We start from the raw sequence: 22,669 nt of genomic DNA on the forward strand, positions 1-22,669 counted from the left end.
TCTCTGTATTGTACCTCTTTCTATTACCCTGGCTATTTCAATAAATCCTAACAAAAGGCATAGTTTAATTTTAACTCTGTCATTTGGTGATAAGAAACGGTATATATCTGTGCATTAGAAGGAGGGATAAAGATGAAAGCCATGTCCCTAACCACTGCCACCACTGGGAAGGGAGAAGGTGGCATTATCAGTCCCCTGCCAGAGGGCAGCATTGCCCTGCCGGTAAGCAGTTTCAAGAGGGTAAGGACAGTGACAAGGTGGCAAAAGGGTGAGGCTGGGATATGGGACTGAGGTTGGGATAGGAAAATGGGGGTTTGTTCCTGAGTACACAGGGGTGGTATACGGAACACTTCAGAATAGCTGGGGGCACTGAAGAGATGGGGGCTAACTTCTGACAATTAGGTGAGAAGAGATTGGACATTAAACGTAAATGTGAAAAAGAAAAGCAAATGCGGCATTATCTTTGCAAAGTTTGGGGCACTTGGGCAACACTAAAATTGGAATCTTGTTTTAAGACTGAAGCTTAAAAAAAGAGGGTTAAAAAAGGCATGTGGGGGGTGTGGAAAAGGTTCCTTGGCTTCACTGTATTTTTTCTCTGCCAAGTAAAGTCTGGGAACTGGGGTATTTTCGCTAAGCCTATTTCCTTTTCTTTATAAGTATTTTCTTGGGCTTTCTATTCTTTTGGTACCAGAACAAGCAAAGGCTGTTTTGGAAAAAAATTAGGGAGAAAAAAATTTCTCCCTAATACTTTATGTCTGGCAAGATAAGAACTCACCAGTCCCAAGCAGTGATCACGACCTCCCCACATACCACCCTTCTTGGTGGAAAGATCAAGTGACTTCTGGCCCCACCTCCCTACTCCCTGCTCCTTCTTTAAGCACCCACAGCATCTAAGCCAACAGAACAGATGGTTTCATGGGAATGGTGGGTCTCTTTTAATTCTGGGACAATAGAACTATTAATAGGGGCCTTCCCCCCACCCCAATGCTCTTTTAGGAATGGAAGAAAACTGGGAGAAAGATCTTTTAAAGGGGTTGATAAGGACCTCTCCGAGGACTTGGTTATTACCAAATGAAATGTTATCTTCCTGGGAAATGAGAGAGGCAGGGAATCCTACGGAGTGGCTCCTATTAAGGAACCTCCTGTTTTCCTTGGTCGTTTCACATGTCTGCCAGTGTTCGCACATAGAAGTAAAGGGTCTCCAGGCCACATGTCCTGTGTTTCTTGTATAATCCCTGCAAGACTTAATGATGGGCACAGAGTAAGATAATTTGCTGTTGAATAAATGACTGCAGCATGGATGCATGCGTGCAGCCATCCATTCATTTCTGCAATGATTTACTGAGCGTGCACCATGCCCCCAGCCCTGCACTGGTTTGTAGGGTAGGGGGTGGGAGAATCAGTCACAGTGTCTGCTGGACTTTCTGTGGCCCTGGGAATTTTCCCATACTTCATGAAGATTACTTTCTGGGATTCTGGTTGTGATGTGACATTTTGATAGTATTTGCTCATGGAAACATTAAAAGATGGACACACATAAGCATGTCAAGAAGCACTTCATTCAATAGGCTTTTTCTCCTAAGCACCCTCGTGATGTTCCCACTGCAAAATCCTCCTTGGGGTTATGCAGTGTCTACCACATTTTCAGTCTATAAAACAATCTCCACCACCAGCCCAGAACATCAACATCAGCTCTACACTGTCGACTTCTTGTTGCTTAGTAAAAGTCCACAATTCTGTGGACTTGGACTTTTCTCAAATGTCCAGCAGTTGTTGGCTTTGGAGTCTCAACTTATATTGTAAACACACATCACATCTTACTACCGCTAGTGCTGCATTTACAACATTTCCAGATGGCCTTACGGCTCCAGATGCTGGCTACCAAAAACATGGAGTGAAAAGAACAAAAGATCATAGACTAATTAAAGACCTTTCATGGTTACTTTTGGAGTCTTGATGTTTCACAGCCAATTCTAATCATTTGTTGATAATGTATATAAATCATAGCCTCTTTGGGACCTTTACTTAAGGATAGGCCAACATGATTAATTATATTGAGATGCAAGCTGAACCAAAGATCCTTTTTTATATATAAATTTTTTTAGTGAGCTGTAATTCATATATGGTAATATGTCCAGATATTTATTCATTTCTTATGTATTGCTGAACTTCTTTCCAGATGTTGTTTATAATATTTCTTCATTATCTTTTAACATCTGTAGAATCTGTAGTAACATCCTCTCTCTACCAGTTGCTCTATGGATTATAGAATTCATCTTTATTTTAACACAGGTTACTGTTAATACTGTGCCACTTCTCATATAATGAAAGAATGCTTTAATAGTCTACTTCCATATATCCCCTCATCCTTTATGCTATTGTCAGATATTCTTTTATATATGTAATAAACTCCAAAATGCAGTTATTATATGTCTTAAGCAATCATCTTTTTGCAAAATTAAAAAAAATTTATCATTTCTGTTATTCCTCCTTTTTTTTTTTTTAAGATCTAGTTTACATCTGGTTATCATTTTCCTTTAGCCTGAAGAATTCCTTAGCAGTTGTTCTTTTTTTTTTTTTTTTTTTTGTATTGTAGGTTTGCAGGGGATGACTTCCTCAGTGCTCCTCCACCCCACCAAAATGTCTTAATTTTTGCCTGCAATTTTAAGGATATTTTCACTGGATATAGAATTCTAAGTTGTCTTTATTTCTTTACATCTTCATAAAAATATCACTCTGTTGTCTTCTGGGTTGCATGTCTTTTTATTCTGATGAAAAGTAAGTGGTTTCCACTGTTGTTTCTCTGTTTGTAATATGGCTTTTCCCTTCTCCCTATGTTTTAAGACTATCTCTTTATTCTGGTTTTCAGAAATTCAACTACTTTGCACTTAGATGATGTTTTTCTTTGTATTCCTCCTGTTAGGAGTTCTCTGAGTGTTTTGGATCTGTCTGCAGAATGCCATGTTCAGTATTCCAATTATACATATACTAGACCACTTGCTATTATCCCACACATCATAAGGGCTGATTTCGCTCCCTCCTCTGCCCCCTGATCACTTTTCTGTCTCTTTCAGTTTGGACAATTTCTATTAACTTGTTTTTAAGTTCATCAATCCCTTTTCTACAGATACTGTATTTCAGTTCCATAGTTTTCACTTGGTTCTTTAGAGTTGTCTTTGTTGTTGTTCTTCTTCTTTCTGATATCCTGTGTCTCCAATGTACTAACTTTTCCTATAAATTCTTTAACATATTTATAATCATTGCTTTAAATCCCTGTCTGGTAATTCCAACCATCAAATGATCTGTGATTTGCTTCCATTACTGTGTTTTTTTCTTGATTATGGGTCACATTTTCCTGTTTTTTTCCCATGCCTCATTTTCTTTTCATTTGTGTTTCAGACATTTCAGACATTGTTTAAAAAAAAAAAAAGCAGCGGAAACTTGGGTACAATGTTGACTTATTTTGTTCATAAGCCTTTTATCTTTGGGAGCTGAGAGTGGGGGGGGGCTGCTTACTTAGATTCCTCCTTGAGTTAGGTTGAGTTTGGGCTGGGTTACAGCCTTAATTAGACTCTGTTCCCTGTCATTAGCCTAATTCTCAGACTTCTGTCCTGCCCTGCCTTTGTGATCTTTTCGGTCTTTGAGTTGGGAGGGAAGTGGGAGCAGCTTCAGTCATTTTTGCTTGCCTTTGGATTCAACCCTGGTAGAACTCCAGAATCCAAGCCCCACAGTGACCCATATACAGCATTATGCAATTTTTCTTCACTTTTCAGCAACTGTTTCACTGATACTTTCTTGGGAAAAATGCAGAGGTGCAGGTGAGGGGGAGAGTTGTCAGAAGACATTTCTTTTTCATGTAGGGCTCCTTCCAATAATCCATCCCTCTGGCACACAGTATTGACTGAGGTTCAGCTGACTTTTCCTAATCCCTGAAAAGTCTCTCTCCAGGGTTACCCTACTTTTGCCCATACCTGGACCATATCCACCACCAAGTGTGGAAGTTTCTATAGACCTCTGCTCAGCTATAAAGGGCTTATTTCTCTCTAATTCAGTTCGCCAGTTCTTCCTGTGTGTTTTTTAACTCCATAGAAACATATGGATTTTATTTTGTTGGGACTTTCCTGCTTGACCATGGAAATGGAGGTTTTTCACATTCCTCTACATCCTAACCAGAAGCAGAATTACTATAAAGCCTTTTTCTAAATATTTGTGACTACACATTTGTTTTAAGTCAGGAAGAAAAATGAGAGGCTGAATACCAGCATATAATCTCTCATCTTAAAAAAACAAATCCTCTGTGACCCCACATCTCCCTCTAGCTATTGACCAATTTGTTTACATTTCTCTTCACAACTTCTTGAAACAGTACTTGTATCCCACTTCCCTTTCCATGGAGACTTTCTTCAAATGTAGAGTGATCTTTGGTTGTTCATAGTGAATGAGTGAGACAGAAAGACTTGTTTTAAGCTGTGCATGCATGGTGGGGCATGCCAACTGGTGGATGAACAGCTTTTGTCAACAGGCTTTTTTGTTTGGGACCCTTGAATATCAGTGTATGGACATTTCTGCCCTCCCCCACCCTGAAGTATTTATTTCTACAGAAAACAAATTTTCAAACTCTTTCCTTAAGTGTTAGTCTGGAATTGACAAGGAGGAAGGCTGGAAGCAGCCACATTTTTGATGCAGTTATCTCCATAATCTCTCATGCCTGGTGTGTGTGACTCTGAAACCATCTTCATACTTCTCTTCTCTGGTGGAACTGGAGGAGTAATTTTCAGATGTGGTGGGAGGCAGGTGGTTCTGAGGTTGAACAGTTCCTCAGATAAAGTCTTTTTAAAAGTTCAATTTAATTTTTTGGTTTTATTTAAATTCAAGTTAGTTAACATATAGTGTATTATTAATTTCAGGGTAGAATTTAGTGATTCATCAGCTGTATATAACACCAGTGCTTGTTACAGCAAGTGTCCTTCTTAATGCCCATCACCAATTACCTCATCCTCAGATAAACTTAACAATATTCTAGTTTTCACCCTGTTAGCCCTTCCTTGTCTTCTGAAGTATCTGGCAGTGCTAGGTTTTGAACTTTCCAGGGTTTTGCTAGGCTACAGGCTTGTTTCTTCTCAGCATCTCCTTCTACAGGATTCTATTTTACTTTTCTCCACACTGCTTACATCATTTGCCACTCTTCTCTCCTCTTTCCATCCCCACTCATATAGTGTTCTTATGGCTTAAATATTCCTTAGTTTCCTCAAAGATAGGCTTTGTGGTTTTGTTTCACATTCTCCTGGTTTGGGGGTGCTTTTATGTGAAAGAAAGGGTAAAAAAATATCTTTACTCTCATTTTAATATTGCAAGTCTTCGCCTTCTAACCCATTCTGCTCTGACCTTTGTCTCCACATCTCTGCTGGTCCCCAACTATCTCCACATTGCCAACCCAATAGTCACCTCTCTGGCTTCATCTTACTCAACATAGTTAGCCTCATCCTCAAATTAAAATGCTTTCTTTTCTTGATTTCCAGTATGACATGCACTCTCCATCTCCCTCATTTGTTCTTTCTCATATTTCAGTGTGGACTTTTCCTTCTCTTCTAGAAGTCTAAAGATTGGAGTGCCCTAGAATTCCCTCAGACCCCTCTCCCCACCCATTCCCATATTCTCAATACCCACACTATTTTATAAGTCATTCTTCCCATGACATTGATGCTAATGAAGGCAGTATGGCCTTTGGAAGAAGATGACTTGGATTAAATCTTAATTCTGCCACTTCCGAGGGATGCCAACTTTAGATTTCTCAAGTATAAAAATGAAGGTGTGGAACTAGAAGATCTACCAGCTCCCTTCCAGCTCAGAATGAGATATTTCACTTTATGTAGGGAGCAGAAACAGATCCTGGGCATCTGCTGGGAACTGGAAAGGTCACAATTGGTAGACAGGAGCAGTCCACAATGTGGCACAGGGTCTAGTGCAGACCAGTAAGTGAAGTTCACTAAGAGGAGCCCATCAGGGAATTTCCAAGGGTTGAAGCCTAAGCTGGCATACAGGATAGGAGTGATGGTTTAATCACAGGGCAACGTGATGAATTTCTCCAAACAAGCTGCTCTTTACACAACTCTGTTTTGGTTGGTTACTCACTCATGTAGTGGTTTTCATCAGGCAGTTTCCTATGGTACCACTTTGTTTTTGAAACAAATCTCTGTAAGACTTTCCCATCACTAAACCTTTTTCCCAGCCGAGCCATACTCTGCAGGAGATGGGAGTGGTGGAAAGTGGGTTCTGTATTCAGGGTTTCCCAAATATATTGCTTTCCCCTTTGAGAACCTTCCGTTCCATGCTCCTCTTAGTTCAGTAAGTCTTTCTGGGTGCTTGTAGTATCTAAAATAGCCAGGCTGATGTACTTGAGCCCAGTTCCACTGAACACAATGGATGTTTGTAGGGGCATAGGATAGAATGGTGCTCTGCCAAGTCCTGTGCAACAGAGACTGTGGAGCCCAGAATCACCTTCTTGGATGGAAGCCAAAAGCAGACAGCCCTAGGGGAGATGATAGGCAAGCATCTTCTTTTTGGTCAGACCATATTTCTTTAGTATAAGCTGGTGGAAAGTATAGTTTTCTCCAAAGATAAGACTTTCCTCTCACACTTTGAAGCAATATTGGGCTGGTGATGGGAGAGTATACCATATATGTTGACACCAGATTATCCAACACACAAGTCATGGGTAGGCACAATCTGTTTGAAAAGACGAGTTGAAGGATCATACAAGGTGTTGAGAGTCAATGAGAACTCTTATAAAGCACTGAAAGCAATGAAAATTGGCACAGCCCCTTTGGAGAATAAGGAAATCATGTCTCATGAAGTTATACATTCACACACCATAAGACCTAGCAATTAGATCCCTAGTTGTGTATCAGAAATTCTTGCTTTTGACCACCCCCCTTGCCGGGAGACAGGAATATTGATTGCAACTTTGTTTATAACAGCAAAAAGCTAAAAAAAAAAACAAACTGTCTGTGAATAAGAGAACAGATAAGTACATGAGGGTACATTATTGCAATATAGTATGATGCAATGGAAAAGTATGAACCAAATACAGCTCTATGTATCTTTACAGAGAAAGTCTCAAAACCATGATGTTAAGTGTAAAAACCATGTTCAAGAAAAATACACACAATATGACCATTTATTATAAAGCATAATCTGAAAAAATATAATAAATTGCTCTCAGGTATACAAAAATATCCAGCGTCTGTTAAGAGGGAAACCCCTAAATTCAGGATGGTGATTATCTCTGGTGAGGAAAAGGAAAGGGGGGGTGTACACAGAGGTGTCAATCCCTGTAACGTTTTGTAACTGTAACAAGCTCGGTGGTGGATAATGAGGCCATTATAATTTGGGGGGGTATACTTTTGTTCCATTTGAAATATTTAATAATTTAAAAAAATGGTGGGGGGGTGCATAGCAATAGGCTGAACCTGCAGTTCACGAGGAGACCGTCAGAACGGCTCAAGGGCAGCACTAAGTCTCAGACTTGACCCTAGAAGCCAAAGGGCAGTGATGGCACGGGCAGGCAGCATTGTAGAGATGCCTATGTTGACCAATTGCGTTTTGCCATTGCGGGGCCACCAGAAACCAGGTGGGTTTGGTCTTTTCTGCTTCAGGTCTGAACACCCCACCGTTCTTTGGTTGCACTGACCACTTCTGTATTTGTCCTGCTGGCCTCATCCTGACTAGAATGCTTCTGCCTGCTGCTCTGTCAGTTTTTATTCTTTGTATGTGCTTGCCACATGTGGGATAGAGGCAAGAAAGGGAAATAACATTTCCGGAGGATCAGTGTTGTGCCAGCACCTCTGCTGGGCACTTCCCTTACATTAATTTACAACAGGCTCTGAGCAACACCATACAGTGGGTGTCATTCTCTCCACTGCACATTTGAGAAAACAGATTCAGTGAAGTCCAGTAACAGACTGGAACCCAAAGTGACCCTGGTACAAAGTCTGTATCATCTCTACTACATCTGTGGTGTCCAGACTTGGTATAGGGCAATATATTTGTACACAATGGCAGAACACACATACACACACATATGTTTTGTTGTACTCCATAATCTGAGGAAGAACTCAACAGGATTTTTATCTAAAATCAAACATGGTTATGTTATTAGATAGGACACGAATGCACATGCATTTTTAAGATGAAAGAATGTTGAAGAAATTTCTTGCTTATGATGGGCAAGTCAAGCTACACCAAAGGATCCCAGGAGTATCCTTTTACTTCTTCTCCTAACGGGGTATCCCCAGAGGAAGAGTGTGAGAAGTACGCATTACTCTTACAAATCAGTCTGTTCCCAGAAGGGCGGAATTGCTTCAAGGTGGGTTTTTTTTTTACCGTCACTGAGATTCAGGATGAGGAGCCCTTCGACAAACTTCCTCTGGAGACACTGCCTGTGCGCATCTGTCTGAAGGAGTCTCACTAGAACTGTTACCAGAGGGAAAAATAACCTTTCTCTGGCCTCATGCCAAAGCAGTATTTCCTACCTATATCCCTTCTATATAGGGATAGACCGGCCAAATGTTAAAACTTTGGAGAAAGCTGTGAGCCGTGGAGGGCTGGAGACTCTCTGAATTGCTGAATTACTGCGTGCCTGGCATTATTAATCTCTCCAACAGTTCTATGAGGTAGGGACTATCATTCTATTCATTTTATAGATGAAGAAACAGGCATATAGAGGTAAGAAACTTTCCCATGGACGCAGACCCCTGGATCTTCTCTCAGTCCATAAGACAAGAGAATAAATATGCATGCTTCCCACTGTTTCTCTTAATTTTGCCATCAAATCTTTTGTACCTAAGTAAAGAGTACCTAAAAATGGAACAAATCCAGGTTCTTTCAAGCACCAAGTATCTGAAGACTCGTTTTCTCTCTTGTTATTTTTAAATTTAGAAAAGGCTTTTAGAACTATGTCTCTTGGTAATGACAGCCTGTAATCATTCTGCTCCAGGAATCAAGCAATGTGTTCAGAATATGTCATTTTCCCCCTGTGACACTAATGGCAAAACCACACTCTCAACCCAACCAAAGGATGACTGAGAGGGATGGAGAAGTGTGGTCTCTCGGTTTCCACTCAGCAGTCTGAGCCAAGCGTTCTTCATTTTCACTCCAACTCCTTAAGCAATAGGCAAGATACTTCACCTCTTAACCCCATCTGTGAAATGGTGATGTTACCTCTTTACCTCTTTGTGAAGCTGAAGTTTTAAAAGGTCCTGAAGAGAAGTGTTTTCTGGAAGAAATCTAAGGGGTGGTGAATTGTGGATGCTAGGATTTAACTAAAAACTGTATATGATTGTAAAATTGTAGGAAACCCTAGAGGATAGTGATTAAAAGTGTGGACACCAGGGCCATCATGCCTGGGTTCAAAACCAAATTCCTACACTTTTACAGCGGAGTGGCCTTGTGCCTTCTTTGACTCAGTATCCCCATCTATATAATACATGTAATAAATGATTCTTATAGCACTCTTACAAGGTAGGTGTTATTAATTTTCTATTATAGTTGAGAAAAGCATTCTAGGTTATTGGTACATTATAATCCATTAATAAAAGATTGTATATAGACACAAAAGTATGTGTACTTATGCATTTACACATATACACAGGGATTGCTTCCATTTTAGTATTCCCCAGATAAGAAACAAAAGACAGCAGCATGTATATCTTTGCAGTAAATAGGGTAGAGTATGGAGTATAGTAGAAAAAAAAATCACTAGATTTAAAATTTTTAATTTTGCGAGTTAAAAAAAATCCTACACCACTGACAACTTGTATGAGCTTGGGCAAATAATTCAATTTCTCTGAGAAGAATTTTCCTTAGTAGTCAAATGAGGCCAGGGAGAGGGCTGGATAAGACACAATTTTTTGACTCATGGTTGTTCTGTCATGCTTTGTTTTTTAATCTTGCAAGGTTTAGAAAGAAGGCAAGACTTCCAGGTGAAAACAGGGGTCTGGGTCCACATATTTTAACTTCCCTTTTTTTTTCTCCATAATGCTAGAGAAACAGCTCAACTACTACAATAGGGGGAAATGTTTTCCCTGCTGGAAAATAGGTAAGAGTGCCCTACCCATGCCAGACACTGAATTCCTGTAAGAAGTGTAGCAGCTGAGAGCAGGCTGAGGGAGGACGGAGCAGCCTGTAATTCCAGGACATGAGGAGAAAAGTCTGGGGGTGGCGGTGTTCATTTCTCAGCACAGCAATCCAGCCCCTATACCTGACTATCTTCACTTGGCTTCACCTTCCTCCTTACCTTGGACAAACTACCAGGTCTCCACCCTTTCCAAGCAAAAATTATACATCTAAATTTTCCCACTGTCTTTAGCCTGGGATCTTCACATTTTCAATAAAGATTTTTCGTGATCCCTGACAGAACTCGCCCCAGATCCCAGGACTGAGACACTTAGTTGTTCCTTTTTTGAGTTATTCTGTTAAGGAAAATCTCAGAAGTTGGGAAGAAGAGGACCAATTTGAGGAATCTGAGAAAATTTCCCCTTTGAAGCAAACTCTTATAAAAAAATGGGGAGCACATAAAGCAATTGCAATTCATATTCATGATGAAGATTCTCCATCTCTAACACAATAGCAGGGTACCACACGCATACACAAAAGGAAAAAATTCAGGATCAGAAAAATATTCATAGGGTTGAAAGGTATTATCTGTCAGTTAAAGACCCAGAAAACAATAAATGAAAGATGAAAGAAATTTAAGAAGGCATACATAAATGAAAAGGCAGTCTGTGTTCAGGGATCAGAAGACTTAAAATTGTTAAGATGACAATGCCAACCAAAGTGATCTACAGATTCCATGCAATCCCTATCAAAGTCCCAATAGCCTTCCCCCCACCCCCAGAAATAGAAAAACATATCTTAACATATATATGGAATCTCAAGGGATTCCCAATATTCAAAACACACTCAAAAAAGGACTAAAGTTGGAAGATGCACATTTCCTGGCTTCAAAACTTATTACAAAGCTACACTAATCAAAACAGAGTGGTACTAGGGTAAGGATAAAGGTGTAGATGACCGAGAAAGAAAACTTTGCATATGTAGTCAAGAATTTTCAAGAAGGGTGCTAGCCATTTAAGGGGGATAAGACAATCTTTTCAACAGATGGACTGGAAAAAACTGGATATCCATTTGCAATAGAATGAAGGTGGACCTTAAAACCTTATAGAAAAATTAACTCCAAGTGGATCAAGGACCTAAATGGAAGAGCTGAAACTAGAAAACTCTCAGAGAAATCATAGAGGAAAAGCTTCATGATGTTGGATTTGGCAATGATTTCTTGGGAGATGACACCAAAAGCATGGGCAACAAATAACAAAATAGATAAATTGGACTCATCAAAATTAAAACTTCAATCAAAGGGCACTATTAACAGAAGGAAAAAGTAACCCACAGAATGGGAGAAAATATTTGCAAATCATATAGCTAATATGGGATTACTTCCAAGGATATATAAAGAACTCTTAGAAATTAACAACTAAATAAAAAACAACCTCATTTAAAAATGGGCAAAGGACTCATATAGGTATTTCTCCAAAAAAGATACACAAATATGCCAACGAGCACATGAAAAGATGCTCAATATCACTAACCATTAGGGAATTACAAATCGAAACCACAATGAGATACCATTTCACAACCATTAGAATGACTGTTATTAAAAAAAAAAAAAAAAAAAAAAACAACCCACAAAAACCCCCAGAAAATAGCAAGTGTCAGCAAGGATGTGGAGAGATTGGAATCCTTGTACATCACTGGTAGCAATGTAAAATGGTGCAGCTACTGTGGAAAACAGTATGGCATTTCCTCAGAAACTTAAACATAGAATTACCATATTATCCAGTAATTCCACTTCTAGGTATGAGCCCCAAAGAACTGAAAGCTGAGACTTCAACAGACATTTACATGCCAATGTCCATAGTAGCATTATTCACAACAGCCAAAAGATGGAAATAACCAAAAAGTCCATTGACAGATGAATGGATAAACAAATTGTGGTATATACATACAAGGGAATATTATTCTGCCTTAATAAGGAATGAAATTCTGACACATGCTACATCACAGATGGACCTTGAAAACATGTAAAGTGAAATAAGCCAGATACAAAAGAACAAATATTATAAAATTCCACTTACATGAGGTACCTAGAATAAACAAATCCATAAAGACCAAAAGTAGAATAGAGGTTACCAGGGGCTGGGAACAGTTTCAGTTTGGGAGATGAGGAATTTCTGGAAATGGCTAGTAGTGGGATTATTGCACAATGTGAAGTCACTGAATTGTATGCTTAAAAATGTTTAAAATGCTAAGTTTAATGGTGTGTATATTTTATCGCAGTAAAAAATTTCAATAGAAGCTGCAACTTGTAAGTTGAATACAAACAAAGTAATTAAAAATTGGTGAATTATAGGACAAGAGTGAAACATTCTCCAGGAACTCAAAGAAAAATGATAAAGATAAAAATAAGAATAAGGACTTAGAATATAAAAAAGAGTTTGGAATAGATTTGAGAATCAAATGGACAAAAGAAAAGTAATAATAAAAGAAATAATAGAAAAACACTTCTTAGACTGAAGATACTTATTATGAGATGGAAAGGCTCAAATCACATACAAAGTATTACACAAAATCAATGAAGGAATACACACCTAGATACATTCTCTTGACTTAATTTTTAATCCCAAGGATAAGGAAATTTTTTTTTTCAAGTATCCAGAAGGAGAAAAAGAGGATACTCACAAAGGAGAAATGTACTAAATTGGCATTTTTCTGTATGCAATAGAGAGTAGAATATATACAAGGTAGCACTGTGTCATTTTCTAGCAAATTTAGGGGAAAAGATAGTGAGGGTATAAGAATTTTGTATTCAATTAAAATATTTACCTGGAGGTGAATAATAACAATTCACAAATTTAAGTTCAGCCTCACAAATTTTAATATTCACATACTTTTCAGGAAAATTTTACCTTAAAAAAGACTCAGCCAACTAAAGAATTCAAAAATTAATAAAATAAAAATTTCAAGTACTGGAAAGGAAATATATATGTGTATGTGTGTGTGTTTATGAGACATAATGCAAATAATTCTTTAAAAATTCAGCAAGGAGAATAAATGATATTACCTAATTCTTGCCATTATAAAGACAAGCAAAATTCATTGGGAACTGTTACTAGAATACAAATGGAGTTATACTTTTTCAAATTATACTTTTCAAATCATTGGTGAAAAATTAAAATATCAAAGAAGGTAAAAGACAAATGGGTGGACACAGAGCAGTAAATTATTTTTAGAAATTTAAGTTCATAATATTTTTTTGACAAAGGACTTAAAAAGTATGAAAGGTAACAGAAAGATTATTTTATGTTGATTAGAAATATAGTCCATGGGGTGCCTGGGTGGCTCAGTGGGTTAAAGCCTCTGCCTTCAGCCCAGGTCATGGTCCCAGGCTCCTGGGATCGAGCCCCGCATTGGGCTCTCTGCTCAGCAGGGAGCCTGCTTCCCCACTCTCTCTCTGCCTGCTTCTCTGCCTACTTGTGATCTCTGTTTGTCAAATAAATAAATAAAATCTTAAAAAAAAAAAGAAATATAGTCCATAATGAAAATCCATGTGAACTAAACGATATGACATAAATTATAAAGCAGTGTGTTGGAGATTCTCAAAAACCAGTTATGGTAGAAAGTTTAGAAAATACCTCGCTGTCTTCACAGATCAAGTAAACAAAAATATAAGATATTTGATAAATTTAATCAATATATTTCTTTGTTTTAAATTTACTTGACAGACAGAGATCACAAGTAGGCAGAGAGGCAGGCAGAGAGAGAAAAGGGGAACCAGGCTCTCTGCTGAGCAGAGAGCCCGATTCGGAGCTCGATCCCAAAACCCTGGGATCATGACCTGAGCTGAAAGCAGAGGCTTTAACCCACTGAGCCACCCAGGAGCCTCCAATATATTTCTTATATAAAATGTTTTACTCATTAAAGTATACATATTGTCTAACACCCATGGATGATAAATAAAATTTAATCACATGCTAGTCCACCAACAAAAATTAATAAATTTTAAAGTTTTTAGAGAGAAAGCAAGGGACAGAGCAGTATGGAAGCAGAGGGGCAAAAAGAGAGGGAGAAGTAGACTTCCTGATGAGCAGGGAGCCTGATGTGGGGCTCCATCCCAGGACCCTGGGATCATGACCTGAACAGAAGGCAGATGCTTAACTGACTGAGCCACTCAGGTGTCTCCCAAATTGATAAATTTTAAAGAAGTAGAAATCATATAAACCAATAATTTAGAAAACACCCAGGAAAAAACCTCATTCACGATGAAAGGAAAACTTAAAAATGCCCAGGAAAAAACTTAATACACACTGCATGAGACTGGTTTGAAGAAAACAACAAAACCTTATGTCTCTTAAAACCTTAAGAGATGTAAGTGAAGGGATATACCCTTAGATAAGAAAATACATACAATAAAACTATAATGCCATTTTGCTAATGTGATTCTGCACTTTCCATACATTTTTGTGAAAAATCGCAAGAATATTGTGGTACATTAAATAAATGATTTAAAATGACTATGGTAGAAAAAAAAAAGCAACCTACTAAAAACCAGTGTGATTTTCACTCAAGATCAGAAGTGAAGAAGGTCTGGACTTCCAGATGTTAAAACCAATAGAAAATGTGGCCCTAGCTAGGGACAGACAGAAATGCAATGTATCAAAATAGAAAACACAGCAATGGATCCAAGTCTATGAAAGACTCTAATTTTCAAATTGGTAGTAAATGATTATTCAGCAAATGATGGAAAAACTGGCTAAGGACTTGGAAGAAAAGGATGGATGTTGGCCTTATACCTTACATCAGACTAATTTCTAGAAGTAACAATCTACATGTAAAAAAAAAAGTATAAAAATATTGTAAATAAAAGTAGTCATAAAAAGGACAAGAGCAGTCCAATCACAATTATGAATACTGATGCTAAATTTCTGAATAAAATGCAGAAAAGAGTTCAACTCTATATTAAAATAATAATATATGACAACAAAGTATAACCAGAAATGCAAGAATGACCCAATATTAAAAACTTCTTAATGCATTTCACTGTGTTAGTAGGTCAATATCATCTTACTAGATGCCAAAAAATGCATTTGGTTACATTGAATATCTATTCCTGATTTCTTTTAGAGGAAGAATTGGACATCCTCGAGATTATCTCATTTCCAAATGATGAAACATCTGAAGTATTTAAAGTAAGATCAGGAAAAAGACTATCCAGGGAGTACTCAGGGGATCATATGCAGTAGTTCACATTAACATCATGTATCCTGATAGTACTTAAATTAACATTAGATCCTTTATTATACTGAAGAAGAAACCTGAAAAATGTTATTATAATTTGTTGACTATTTTGTAAACCGCTGAAGCTAAGATATCTTGGAAGAGCAACATGATATAATGCAAAACACATGAATTGGACCAAACCCAGAAACAAGAGTTAGGATACTAATTCTCCCATTTTTGTTATTTGACCATTCCAAGTTCTCTGAACTCAGATTCTCAGTGTTCCTTATCTATAAAATGGAAGTAATAGCAGGCAAGATGGAGTAAACTTGCTACTGGCTATCTCTCCTGGTAATTATTAGAGAAACTCTAGACAAAATAAAAAAGCCAACACATAAGGACTCTGAAAAGTAAACAAAGCAGATGAGCTGGGCAGGGTAGTTAAAAACTGAGAAGTAACACAGACAAGCATGGATTCCACACACCCCACCCCTTTTCTTTCAGGGCTTTAACCTAAGGGTGAGACTCAGTCACATGGTAGTGGCCTGGGAGCTCACCATATCTCAGGCTGCTGGGAAAGGGAGCCCTTGGGGTTCAAAGACTGTGGAGGGACCCCTCACTTTCATTTCTCTTTGATTACTCCTGCCTTTGCCCCATGGGTGACCTCAGTAGCCAAACTCCCAAGGGAAACACCATTTTTCTTGCTAGTGGACTTGTAAAGGGTGGCCTCAGTGGGACACATAGTGTGTAGGGAATCCTGTAGGAGAGAGAACTGGAGAAGGGGGTTCCAGTAATTCTGTGAAGCCGTGTAAGTCCTGGTCTCATCTCCAAGCTGCATATGTGTAGGACAGATGCAAAGCAGCTTAGCAAACCCTTTGAAAACTGAACTGAAATAAAAACCACCACCCACGGAAGAGATAGAACTTGTGGTCTGAACCTAATTCAAGCAGAGAAGAAAGATGAATAATATTCTACAGAGGATTTGAAGATGACTCAAGTGTATGAACAACCTACTATTAAAAATTTCTAGGATATATTCTAAAATTACTCGACATACAAACACCTAGAAATGTAACCAAGAAGGTAATTAAGATGCCAATCCTGAGCTTATGGAATTGTTAAGCAAACAATGTAAAGCATATCAATATGCTTTAGGTATTTATTTTGTAATATTTTTATAATACATTTCTACTAGTATTAGCTATTATATTTTATATCTCCTACTAAAATTATATTATATATAGTTAATCCATTGTATTTCTTTCATACGTAATCCCATTATATATTTAATTATATTATATAAAATATATTTAATTATATGTTATCTTATCAAATACTATATATTTACATGTATTTAAATCTTTATATATTTATCTTATAACTATGCTCCATGAGGTAAAGGCAAATAGATAAATTGAAATAAATAAATCCTTGAAATAAATGGGAAGATAGATGACCTCAGCAGGGGAACAAGAAATTTAAAAAGAACAAAATGGATATTTTAGGACTGTAAATCAAAGTACCTTCAATAAAAAATTCAATGGATGAGCTCAATGGCAGGATGGGGATGGCAGAGGAAGGAGGCAGTGAACATGAAGATAGACCAATAGAAATCATCTCATTTGAGAAACAGAAAGAGGAAAGATGGGAAAAGAATTGAGCAGGCCTCGGGCACATGCAGAATCGTATCAAAAGGTCTAAATCTGTGTCATTAGAATCCCAAAAAGAGACGAGAAAATGACTAGTACAGAAAAAATAGTTTGGGAATATGGCTGCAAATTCTTCAAATTTGGTGAAAGACAAATTTGTAGATTCAAGAAGCTCAACAAAGCCAAATAGGATAAACCCAAATGAAACCATGCCTAGACGGATCCTAGCCAACCTCCTGAGAGCTAAAGATAAAGAAAAAAATCTTGAAAGCAGTTAGTGAAAAATGGCATATTCTATATAAAACAATGCGACCCCGTTGGAAATCGGAGTTATAATGGTTATATGGGGATATGTGAGAAATGATAGGTAAGGTGCTTAGCAGATAAAACACAAATGGAGCTATTATTACTCTGGTTGTAATTCCTTTACTACAGCGCAACATATCCAATTTATTTTCTGTTCTATTTTTTCAAGCTTCCCGTGGTTTTCTTTGTGTGGATTTGAAACCAAGGATTGGAGGCAAATATTCCTTTGATAGTATTTCTTTTGGTTTACCCACAATCTTTTGCTCTTGTTGAAACGAGAGCGTCTGTGAATTCACGTCCTGTTTTTGAACGCGTTTTTTAAACTTATGTGGTGTCCTCATTTACTACATCTGTGCAATAATGTATCTTTTACTCTCTTACAGGGGAATTGTGAAGTCCAACTGAGATGTAGAGAGAAACATAAAAATTCCTGTGACCAACTGAAACACTGGAAGTCACATTTTTCACAGATAGTGACAGCTTGGAAGTTCTGAAAGCCTAATTCTCTTATCCAATCTAATGAGCAAGTATTTCCAAGAGGGAAGCCTCGTCCACATTTCTCCCTAAGCTAGTAAGGTTGGGGATGTGTCAGTAAACCATGCACGCTTTGCCAGCTGACCCAAAGGTTAGGCCAAGCCGTCACCACGTGAAACCCACTCAGCCTTTAAGCAAGGCATTTTTGGCTGTTTGATGCATAGTTAGCCCTTAAACATCCAATGCAGCTTCCAGCAAAGTGGAGATTCCAGCCTCTGTCTCCTTGGCACAGGAAACTAAGAGCAGTGAAGTTAAGGCATACAACAGTAGATTCAAAGTCAGATTCAGATGACTGACTTGAACTAGCATAACCGAAATGAGTCTGAGAAGCCTAGGCATTTTTAACAGTGTTTATAAATCCGTGACCCCTCTGTCCTCCTCACTTCCCAGAGGCCGTGAGCCTCAGCACACAAAATATCCACAAGGGATGGAGATCTAGGTCTCCAGGCCAAACTCGAGCACGCAGCGAGTGGAGCCAGCAAGCCGCTGCACCGGGCAGCCTGGGTTGTGGAAGGATGTGAAGAATGGGAGAGAGTGTTTTCTCTGAACAAAAGGCATCCCTGCATAAAGGATGTCATCGTGTAAAGACAGAGGGAGGAGGAGTCTTCCATACAGTGCATAAGCCAGAGATACTTCGTCAGAGCTTCTTAAAATCCTTGGCCAATATTGAAGGAAAGTCTCACAACTTTCCCAGGCTTAGGATTATCTGTGTAACAGAAGCCAGCAAGGTACAGTGGAAAAATGTGAAGCCTGCGTCTCGTGTGGGTTCTGCTTGGTATCTTTAGGAACATGATATGGCCTCAGTTTCTCCTTCTGTTAATAGGAAATGAGAAACCCCTGTTTCTAGGATGCGGTTTCTGTATCGCAAATGGCATGCATGAATAAAAGATACCGCTAAAGGAGAAACAGGACTTGGAAACTTCTATATGGTACAGAGTATTCTTTTTTGTTACTCATGGGAAACAAAGACATGGAGAAAAATGGGGACCAGCTCAGATTTGTTGTGTTGGTGCAAAATCCAGAAAACCTTACTCCATCTTGTTAGTCCTCTCCTGCTCTCAGAAGAGGAATGTTATAGAATCAAGTCTCCCCGTACTTGTCCCTCCTTCTTTCCTCCTCCCTCCCTCCTTTTCCATATGCAGGTCTGCCAACAGTCCCACATGTGTCCCCTTCCCTGAACTGCACCCCGCGGTGATCCTCTCATGTCACCATAGCACTTTGTAAAAAGTGGACAAATTGTCCTTAACTCAGGAAAAATGTTACCTCCACTCCCAATACACTATCCTAACTATGAACAAACGGCATGTCTCTATTTTTGCTAGCTTTCATGGGTAAGTGGTAAAATCCAAAATAATATTTTTGTTAAGCTAAGTCTAAGTAATCCTTTTATGTCAACAACACTTTTCCACACCTGATTCAAATTTCCTTTTATTCTGTGGCACCGTACAACCTCTGTTTCTATTCCCTGCCTTAGTAATTATATATGATAATATTTCAACTTCTTTCTTTTCTCACACTATGCTTATTGTATCTCTAAAACCGTAATCCACAGAATAAATCTAATTTAAATAAAAGAAAATAGAATCCCCCAAGAATTTGGTTTGCTCCCATTTTGTTCCAAGTTAGCAGACCAAGCTGCCAATTGAATGTAAGTTTTACTTTAATGTGAGTTAGTCTTTTATAGAATTTCACCAACATCAGGGAATTCCATCAGTCAATAACAGAGTAACCTAGCAGATGGGTCAATGTGCAAAGTTCAAGGCTTAAGTGAAAAGAGAGAACTATAAGATTAAAATGACTGACAGGGCAGGCACTGGGGCACAAATATGTGAACTACTCAAGAAAAGGTGGGCTTTTTAATGACAGGGAAGGGGAGTGTCCTTACCTGTCTTCTGTTAGCTTCATTAGGGTTGTACCTCGAGTAGAGAAGACAATAAAGGACATTCTGAGCTGTGGGCTGGAAAGGAAAAGAAATTCTATTAAAGCAAATAGAAAGACTGTGGAACGCCATCTCCTTCCGGTCATCCTCCCTGTTCTTCCTTTTGTATCATGGCTGCCAGAGCTGAGGCCCTTCAAGCCAAAGAGGGCTTCCACAGCTCATGTTGCATGTCTGTAGCCAGCAGCAGACTCAGAGCTGTGGACCAAAGGGAAGACTTGTGTTGTCATCCTGGAGGCTGCCTCTGATTTGACCCCGCTGCTCGGTGAGGGCAGGTTATGGGTACGAAAGCTAAAATTCATCCCTGCCCTGTGCTCTATCTGAAGAGGTGTGTCCTGGAAGAGGTCTGGTCTGCGTGGTGTTTATAGAAGGGGGACTCCAATAGATAAAATTTGATAGCGTCCACGGCAGCCAGGTGGACCCTCTAGCACGGAGAGTGGCTGAGCTTGCTGGATGCCATCCGCCATTAAGATCCCACTATGAACTCCCTTTGCTCTGAAGGCAGTGTCACCACAACTTTTAATTTCACCTTGACTTCCCAAGGAGGTTATCCTATAAGGACAGAATGTGCTGATGGGCTACAAGAATGTCCACTCTGCTTGGTAGTTACACTTCTCAATATTCGTGAACACAGCTGCATGGTTTGTAGATGGCGGTATCCATGGAAAATCCATACTCTGGGAGACAGAACTACTCTCAGCTGAGGACCAAACATGTTCTCTGTCTTCAAGATGGACCGGCAGATGTAATAAAAACAAAAGAAAAAATTTAAAAAAAAAAAAAAAAAGAAGAGAAAAGATGGACTCTCAGGGTGTAGTGGATACACCAGTAGACTGTTGTCCTTTTGGGGCTCTCTTTGGGTGACCATCTGCTTCCTCTGTCTCAGTATAAACCTGTTCCTTCACAATGCAGTACTCTCCCCTCCCTGATCTGGCCCCCATATCTTAAAATTTCACTTCCTCCAATGTTTCTTAACCACCTCTTTTCCACTTCCTAGCTTAGGACCTTGCCTTCCACTATCTGACCAGTGCAGTTGTTTCCCAGCTGGTGACCTTGTTGGGCATCATCCTCTGTTCCAGTTCATTCTTCACACTGCTTCCAGAACTATTTTTCTAAAATATAAATTAGACTTGTCACCCATCTGCTATAAAATCTCCAGTGGTTCCTACTGCCTCCAGGATGAAGTCTACATTCATTACCATATGTCTGATGCATCTTTGGAAATGCTTACCATGGTGTTTAACACTTGGCAGGAGCCCAAGCAGTACACGGCAAATTGAATGTTGGTATCTTGAAATGGACCTGGGCTCTCTGTCCATGACACCATTCTGTCTGTTACCACCTCACTGCTGCTAATCAGCAAAACACCATGTCCTAAGTGATAATAATGACCATCATAATTATCATAATAATATAATAATGGTCAGCCTTATCAAGTGCTTACTATGTGCCAGGCAGTACTGTAAGTGATTTGCATGTATTTTCTCATTAAACCTGTAACAACTTTATGAGATCGGTACTATTATTATTCCTACTTCCCACGAAAGGAAATGAGACCCTGAAGGATAATTTCCCCAAGGTCACAGATTGGGAGAGTAGTAGATCTGGGGCTTAAAACCAAGCTTCTGGTTCTGGAATTTGGGCTCTTAAGCACCATATATTATCCTGCTTCTTCTGCATAGAGTTCAGCTCTGGAAAAAATGAATTCAAAATGTGGGAAATGTTGGGTTACAAGAAGCAATTGGTATATTTTGTATATGAGTCTTGGCAAAAGACCTAATTTGGGAATTTTAAACATACCGATGTGAGTGGGGTTGTTCCAAGACAGAGTCAGCAGTGAGAAGGGAAGTAAGCCACAGCTAGAACCAACACCAACATTTAAAGACCCAACTCTGGTCAGTGGGATGAAAGGAGAAACCAGAAACCAATGGAGAAGAGAATTTCAAGGAGAGAAAAACTCTCAATCAAGTGAAGTTTCTGTATTCAGCAGAATAAGCACTGCCAGACACTCATTGTCTTTGTCCTCTTGGGGCATTACTTAGGGGCTGTGGGGAGAGCCAGCAGGTGGGGGGTGGGATGGAAGCCAGATGGCAGTGGGCCAAGGAAGGAATGATAAAAGTACAGCTACGGAGACTCTGAGTCTTTAAAGACATTTGAGTGAAAGACCAGTAAGAGAAACATATCTATAATATCTATAGAGGGACATAATCAGGAGATTCATTATTTTCTGTTTTGGGTTTTTTCTTTCAGATACGGGGCAGGAGAGATTTGTTTATGTCCATTGATGTGGAAAATGGAACCAGGGAAAAGGTGGAGAAAAATACAAGAGGGAAACAAAGACCTGGAGGAGATTAGAGACAATGGGATAAAATGGACTAAAATGGAAGGGTCACCTTCAAAGGGGCATATTTGAGTCTCAGAGACAATGGGAAGAACAAGTATCTTTTAAGAATAGGGCTAGAAGTTGAGGCATCACTCTTCTGCTATTCCCACGATTCCTGGTAAAATGGGAGGTGAAGTGCTTTACTGAAAGTGGTGGGTGAGAGGTGTTGGGGTTTTGAAGGAAGTCATGAAGAGTCAGCATCATTATTAGGAAAATGGGAGGGGGTCAGAATAAAGACGAATAAAAGAACTTAAAATTTCCAGCGTCTCACTTAAATCGGCAATGGTAGTATTTGTACTGGCATCAGCCACTGTTATTAAAGAAATACCCACCCTGCACTATCAGCTGCCAAGACTATTTGACTGTTTATTAAAATGAATAAATAAAAATCATTCATTCCTTTTCAAAATCTGTCCATTTATTAAAAAATATTGAGTGAGCATGCACTATGTGTCAGGTGTTACTGCAGGTACTTGGGCTGCAGCTGTCCAAATACAGTTTGCATGACCATGACGTCTTGGTGACACA

The 22,669-nt window shown here is 38.9% G+C and overlaps 1 protein-coding gene across 2 annotated transcripts in view; it reads right to left on the minus strand.

Annotated features, from left to right (window-relative positions):
- ANTXR1 (ANTXR cell adhesion molecule 1) overlaps nt 1–22,669 on the minus strand; it is a 221,640-nt gene that overhangs the window by 171,247 nt on the left and 27,724 nt on the right. For both annotated transcript variants that reach the window (XM_047744854.1, XM_047744855.1), the window contains exon 3: nt 19,708–19,779. In XM_047744854.1, coding sequence (XP_047600810.1) covers nt 19,708–19,779 — 72 coding nt within the window. The remainder of the gene's footprint in view (nt 1–19,707; nt 19,780–22,669) is intronic.

The sequence above is a fragment of the Lutra lutra genome, chromosome 9 (genome assembly GCF_902655055.1).
Source record: "Lutra lutra chromosome 9, mLutLut1.2, whole genome shotgun sequence".
NCBI lineage: Eukaryota > Metazoa > Chordata > Mammalia > Carnivora > Mustelidae > Lutra > Lutra lutra.